The 6,917-nt window shown below is 37.5% G+C and overlaps 1 protein-coding gene across 3 annotated transcripts; it reads left to right on the top strand.

The window, feature by feature from the left end:
- Positions 1 to 673: 673 nt before the first annotated feature.
- On the top strand, positions 674 to 6,034 carry LOC133724657 (uncharacterized). 3 transcript variants are annotated; one of them, XM_062151436.1, is made up of 11 exons: positions 674 to 1,031; positions 1,120 to 1,171; positions 1,505 to 2,022; positions 2,241 to 2,274; positions 2,624 to 3,333; positions 3,420 to 3,468; positions 3,552 to 3,677; positions 4,052 to 4,156; positions 4,297 to 4,388; positions 4,470 to 4,623; positions 5,584 to 6,034. In XM_062151436.1, exons 1-11 carry the CDS (start codon positions 928 to 930, stop codon positions 5,848 to 5,850), a joined length of 2,211 nt encoding a protein of 736 aa, XP_062007420.1. In that variant the 5' UTR covers positions 674 to 927; the 3' UTR covers positions 5,851 to 6,034. The 3 variants fall into 3 exon arrangements, with proteins under 3 accessions (XP_062007420.1, XP_062007419.1, XP_062007421.1); XM_062151435.1 differs by having other exon boundaries at positions 1,496 to 2,022; XM_062151437.1 differs by having other exon boundaries at positions 675 to 1,031; positions 1,496 to 2,022; positions 2,639 to 3,333.
- Positions 6,035 to 6,917: the final 883 nt, after the last annotated feature.

The raw sequence follows: 6,917 nt of genomic DNA, 5'->3' as shown, positions 1-6,917 counted from the left end.
CAAACAAAAAAAAGCTAACTCCATAAAGTGGCGTGGATTATAGATTAAGAGACTAGTAAACATCTGAATAATAAGGTGTAAATGTCACAAAGACACAAACAGTCCTTGTAATTTGAGCTATTCGACACTTTGGTTTCTAACATTGTAAAACTATCACATTGGTACCTCAAAATTAATCATCGACATACATCCGTTAATAACATCGTTAACTCCTCCATTTTTCTAAGGGTATTTTCGTCTTGCCCTCTCTCTCTCTCTCTCTCTCCCTCTGCCACGAAACCCATCACCGTCTTGATTGAGATAAATAATTACCAATCACTAACCAAAAAATAAGAAAAATTCAAAGCATAAAAGTACTAATATATGAAAAATGAGAAGTAATTAGGATAACGGTGTTACTAACGAATGGCCTCAGCAAAAAGGAGTTAACGGTGTTACTAACGAATGATACTAAAAGTATGCTGGAGATTAATTTTGAGGTACTAATGTGATGATTTTAGATAGTTGGAAACCAAAGTGCCGAATGACCCAAACTTCAAGAACTGAAACTTCGAAAACTGTTTATACTAAAAACTCAAATAATAATTTATCATTTTTCCGTCACAAGTGAGTTCGACTCACGAAAAAGTAGTTTTATTATCCGAATTTGTTTGGTGTAATACAATGGAGACGTGCTAGTACACGTAGAGGTACGCTACACTATAGAGTATGGGAAGTTAAAGTCCGTGATTGCAGAGAAGCGCTTGAATCCTCTCTCGTCGCGCCATATTATTGTCTTTCTCTCTATCTCTCTCTCACATCCCAAACCCTACTCTGCTACGTTTCCGAATTCCCGACCCAACCTTCCAGATTCAAAATAGCTTGATTTTCCCACAGCTTTTTCTTCCTCGGAATCTCGATTAATGGCGTTTGATTATCTGAATTGAAATGGAAGACGACATCCCCAAATTGGCTGTTGATTCCGATGAGCTTGACCATGTTCCGTTGATACGACGCCGTAACCTGTTACTGGCTACCAAGCAAAAACCGACGTGAGCTCCTTAATCTCCAAATCGTTTCCCCCTTTCCTTGTTTGAAATGTTTAGAATGCAAGCTTTGTAATTTGGGCTTTATGTGCAGGTCTCTCATTGATATTGCTCTTAAACAAGAAGACGCAGTCTCCGAGTCTCGAGTAATTTTTCCATCTCCATAACTTGTGTTTATCAATTTCGTGTTCTATGTTTTAATTTTGTCATACTCTGAATTATTGTGTTTGTGAATATTTGATTCGAAAACCATTCTAGTGTAGTTAGAGCTCGGTAGTGTGTTGTCGAAAGTTCGAAAGTTTAAAGTTGTTTCTTGAGCCTTAATGATTCGTAATTAGGCAACAACAAATAGGCTTATCCTTGTTAGTGAAATTTCTTTATAGCTCTTGATGATAACAGTTTGTAGCCGACATTTTGTCTCCGTAATAAGTGCTTGATTGGTGGTTGTCCTTTTTGGACATATTGTTTAGCGTTTGCAGGATGTGTTTTCTTTTCCTTGTGCTGCTAGAGAAGTGGCAGTTCAATTATTGGAACAAGAAGAACATCGGGATTTTGCAACTCCCAGAGGATCTACACCTGAACTTCCGTGCAGTAAATCTGAAGTAGGTTCTTCAGTTGATCAATGTTTACATAATGACGCTTTCAGCCGATGTGTGGAAATGAATGCTATCTGTGACTCCAATGGGACAAAGTTGAATACTTTTGCTTCTTCCGATCAGATTGACTGTACTAAACCTAGCATTGGTGTTGCTCAACTAGAGAGATTTGGTGTTGATAGTTGCAATCTACCTGAAAATCCTACACTATCAGAAGTTTCTGTTGAAGTTAAGGTTGCTTACCCTGACAACTTGTCAAGCTCATTTGGAGATGGAATGAATGGCTTTGCTGGTTCTCGTGTACAGACTGTTAAGGTGAAAAATGAGATCTCCATGCACTCTACTTATGATCATCTGGACCACATTGCCTTGAAAGAGCGGCAAAGGATGCTACTATCAAGGTTCCATTTTTAATTCAGTGATTTTCACATCTTGGCACAATATTTTGTTGTCCTTTCTGAAATTTATTTCACTGCATAAGCACAAACGCATTGTACTTCACGTGAAGTATACAAAGAGATTATCCCATGACTTTGCAGAATGTGAAATTTGTGCTCTCACACACGTCTGAAACTATATGTGTAATTCATTGATTTGCCTTTTCCCTGCAATTTCACAGGAAACTCTTCAGGTTGGAAAATTCAGTTTCGGAGGTAGTTTTTTTTATCCTTTTATTTGATTCATTTTATAAGATATCTTGTTGGGACTCTGTTGGAGATTTGGAGTGTGATAGTGCTCATCTGGTATATAGCCCAATGCCTAAAAAAAAAAAAAACAATTGTTGACAGGCAATGGTAAAGCTTTAAATATCAGTGCCTTCGTCACATTTCACATTGCACCAGGACCTCAATTTGGACTAGTTCGGCAACCGATAATCAATCAAAACTTGATACTTCTTGTTATACTTCTTTAATTTATCAGATCAGTCCTTCGGGAAGTGGGTATAATTGAATACAGGATACTTGTATTACATTTTATCTCCTATTATTAAAGTGGCTTCAGCATTGCAACACACAGGATATCCCTGAGGCATTCTCGGAAGATGTTTTGCAACAACTTGACAGTCAAGAAAAGGGAGGTACTAGTATTGTTGGTGAAGAATCTGTAAAGGCTACCTTTCAGCCTTATGACAATCCTGGAACAAATGCTTCAGTTCTTTGTAGATCTATGATCAGTTCACCACAACAGAATGTTGCTTTCTCATCATCTACTAGTACTACTAGTCAATTTTCATTTGATGTAGCTAAATCTAAATCAAACGATTATAGGAAAAGTTCTGAAAGTGACAAGATATGCTCATCTGAGAGAATTCCCCCTACTGCCATGAATTTAAGTCCATGTGGGGGACAAGATGATGGGCCTACAGGCACAAGTAGAGTGCATTCCTCAGTCAAAATAAAGGATGAACCTTTGGACAACAGTGACTTCCTGAGTCTGGGCAGACGTGTTAGGGGTGACTTCTCTCTTAATATACTTCCTGTAAAGCAAGAACTTAGAGCTACCAACAAAATTGGTGACGATGAGATAGACAATATGCTGCTGCGAGATCGGATGAATCTATTGGTGTCACAAGAGAACTCTGAAGTGAGTATGTCTAAGAACTATGGATGCTTGGTTAAAATTGTGCCTTCTGCCTTTAGCTGTAGCCCTATTTCCGAATCTGCTAAGCCTATAAGCATTAGTCGTCCAAGGAAAAGGAAAAAGACTGCCACGTAAGATGTTGTGTTTATGCAGATTATTTTTCCACCTACTACTGTGCCCACTTTACTTAGGGATCGATCTTCAAATTTAATTGCAGGGATTCTATTAAAACAGCTTTGGAGGAGGATGCTCCAGGACTCTTGCAGGTACTCCATGTTTTTTAGCCCTTTTTTATTTGTTCCACTTCCAGTGTCATGTGGAACAAGACTCCTAAAATGTGAACTTGCAGGTATTAATTGACAAGGGGGTATTGGTTGATGAAATCAAGCTTTATGGTGAGATCGAGAGTGATGAAGCTTTAGATGAGTCTTTTTGTGAAGATAGCTTTGCACAGCTTGAAGCAGTGATATCAAAGGTTTGTAACAGTAGTAATATTGAAGTTTTCCTCCTGACTTTGCCTTGTTACTACCATTTCATGGATTGTTCTAGTGGCTACTATGTCGCATGAAATTTTGAATCATTTTGGTGTGGAACTTTTGAAAGCATTGTTAAGGAATATTAATGTGAGAATAATTTTTTCCACTTTGCTTTGCAAGATGCTTTATTAGTTTATTACATCTGCGCCACAGTCTGTGATTTTTTCCGCAGGGCATTCAATGTGCTTCCATCTTTTTTGTTTCTTTAAAAAACAAGACTATTTTGATTATTGGAGAAAAGGGATCTTGAGTTCATAAAACAGTATTTAGGTTGATTGGTGTATCTAATGTTAGCTTCCTTATTGTTGTTCAGCTTTTCTCGCAGCGCCAGTCGTTTTTTAAGTTTGCTCCAATACGATGCACGAAGGAGTCGAGGGCTAGTTATTGCTTGGCTTGTCTAATTTCACTTGTAGAGCAGGTAATAGGTCGCTTATAACCAATCCATGAACATGATACTCCTTTTCATCAAATGACTTAAGCCTGTATCGCTTTCAAGCTGTTTATTTTTCTGGTAGGAATCGTGGGATAAGTCCGCTTTCATTTCTTTTTCTTCTACAGGCCCGATATTTGCAGTTTAGAAACTGGCCTGTTGAATGGGGTTGGTGCCGGGACCTTCAATCGTTTATATTTGTCTTTGCGAGACATAATAGGTGCATGATTTGATAATTTTTTCTAAGGTCCGTATCATCTTATTGAGAGGATTTTGACATTTTAGTATTACTTGTGTGCAGAATTGTGCTTGAACGACCGGAATATGGCTATGCAACATACTTCTTTGAGCTAGTAGATTCACTACCAATTGAATGGCAGATCAAGCGCCTGGTGACTGCAATGAAGCTTACCAGCTGTAGCAGGCTTTCTCTAATTGAGAATAAAGCACTAACGGTAAACATTTAGAAAACATATCCGACATCGTTGCTGGTATATGGGTCAAACAATTAAGTCACTTCGTGCATTGGTTCATATGTGTTTGAATCCATTAGTAATGTTGTCCAGCCACTGAGTGGCTGCACAGAAGAACATGAAAATATTGTTTAAGGGCTAATTAATTATGCTACTGCAATTGTGAGCTGTTCTCTCGTAGATAATGCTTAAAACATGGTATAAACTTAGCCTACTATAGATGTGGGCATGTGGGTATCAAAGGATCATTTTGACCAACCTATTATCCTTTTCTTGTTTGGTAGAAAACACTAGAAAGATTTTTCTTTGTCACTGATTTTCTTTTCAGTGTTTGAAAATAATGCCACCTAAACCCTGGTACATCTTAATTTGCCAAGTGCTCACTGTCCTCTAGGTTTGTCCATCCTCTTTATGTTTCTTTACAATTTTGCCACTTCAATTGTGTTATTACACTTATGTTATTCCTATTCTTGTATATAAGTACACTCAGTTTTGTTACTTCTATCTCCTAAACACACACACGCACGCACACACAAAATATTGCTACACCCAGCTTTACAATTTTGCCACTTTATTTGCATTTTTACAGTTTTCTTCTTCTATTTCATAAGCACACAAACAAGCGCGAGCCCATTCAAGGTTTTTCTATAGCGGAATCCTTTATGTTCCTGATGTAAGCACACACATACACAAAGAGTTTGGTCTGATGTTCAACTTTCTTGATTTATGTTTATAATGCAAAATCGACTTGGTATTGCTGTGATGTAATGCAGGTGCAATCTTTCTTAGTTTTTGATGTATGCCTTTTGGCTGAGTTTAGTTTTGGCATATTAGTGTAACTCTTTGTTGAAATTTAAGCAAGGTTTATCCAGACAATTTGTATATCTTTCTAGAAGGTGAAATATATTTTGTTTATATCTGTTCCTCAATCCTGTGTTGAAGGTTGGACAAGACTTGAGTGAAGGTGAGGCCCAGGTTCTATTGGAATATGGTTGGGAACCCAATACTGGTCTGGGAACCATGCTAAAGTACTGTGAGAGAGTTGTGCATGACAGGAAGAATGAAAGTGATAGCTCAGAGTGGAGATCAAAAATAGGGAAGATGCTAATGGACGGTTATAATGGCGGAACTCTGGTTACAACTAACATCCCAAAGAAGGTTATGGAGTGCAGAGAAGTTCAATGCCCAGAAATCAAGTTGGAGTTCTAATTACAAGTAATCTTTGCTAGACTTGTAGAGGTAGTTCTTTTTCTTTCTTCCCCAAGTTCCTTACCCAATATGGTCAGTTAGGTTTTATTTCTGTGTTAAGAGTACATACAGAAGAGAGATGTATCAAGTTGAAAACACGAAGGCCAAAGTCAAATAAAATGTGAATTGGATGTCTTTTGATGAATGTCATGGAGCTTTCTGATTCATTTATTTGGGTTTTTTTGCTTTCGTGTTTTGAAAAAGAATAATACAAAATGGGGTGTCTTGAGTAGTTTTCTGGATGCCAATAGAGTATACCTCTATTATGCATGTTATATGATCACCGGCCACCAAGAGAAGTGGTCTCAAGTTTAACCTCCAAGTACTTTGTGACTGTAATTAATTATGGTTATCTATGGGTGCATAATGAGGAAATGAACCTGTAATATTGGGCAATTATTCGACACCCATTGCTTTTATGTCCTCAAATTACTTTGATCACTTAACAATATTTATTGGTGCATAATGAGGATGTCGACGCCAACTTGAATCTCAAGTACCTATAGCTAATTAGAAGGGCTAAATTCAATTTATTATCTTGTACTTTAAAGCGAAAATCAGTTACTCTCTGCATTTCTAATTTCTAATTTGATCAAAAATGCCGCTATAGTCGTTAATATAATTAGTTTAATTCAAACCGTCAATGATTGTAAGGTGGGGACCATTCTTTTGACAGCGCCTCTATAGTCATTAATATAATTAGTTTAATACAAACGTCAATGATTGTTAAGTGATCATGTGGATTAAGGTGGGGACCATTCTTTTAACAAATGATAGAGAAATTCTTAGGAGGGGGTTTCCCCACCACGTGGCTTTAGGGCCAACCAATTAGAAGAAAATAAATTTTCTCTCTTTTTCGAAACTGCCCCTGCTTCCTAAAGTGCAATACCCAAAACACCCCCTCTGCTGAACAGTGATTGGTCCGCCCCACGCAAGATTCTCTCCAAATGACATAGCATACTTAGTCAACTCTTAAGTTAGATCATCAATTTTAAATGTTAAGCAATGACGTGGATTGAGGTGTGAAA

Source organism: Rosa rugosa, chromosome 1, assembly GCF_958449725.1.
Source record: "Rosa rugosa chromosome 1, drRosRugo1.1, whole genome shotgun sequence".
In the NCBI taxonomy this organism is placed as follows: Eukaryota; Viridiplantae; Streptophyta; class Magnoliopsida; order Rosales; family Rosaceae; genus Rosa; species Rosa rugosa.
The sequence above is the reverse complement of the archived record's forward strand: the minus strand, read 5'-3'. Positions and strand labels throughout refer to the sequence as shown.

Excerpts from the sequence above, each read along its gene's own strand:
- LOC133724657 (XM_062151435.1), top strand. The coding sequence starts at position 928 with ATGGAAGACGACATCCCCAAATTGGCTGTTGATTCCGATGAGCTTGAC. Across the intron at positions 3,678-4,051 it reads TTGAAGCAGTGATATCAAAG|CTTTTCTCGCAGCGCCAGTC; the intron begins GTTTGTAACAGT and ends ATTGTTGTTCAG. Across the intron at positions 4,389-4,469 it reads GTCTTTGCGAGACATAATAG|AATTGTGCTTGAACGACCGG; the intron begins GTGCATGATTTG and ends ACTTGTGTGCAG.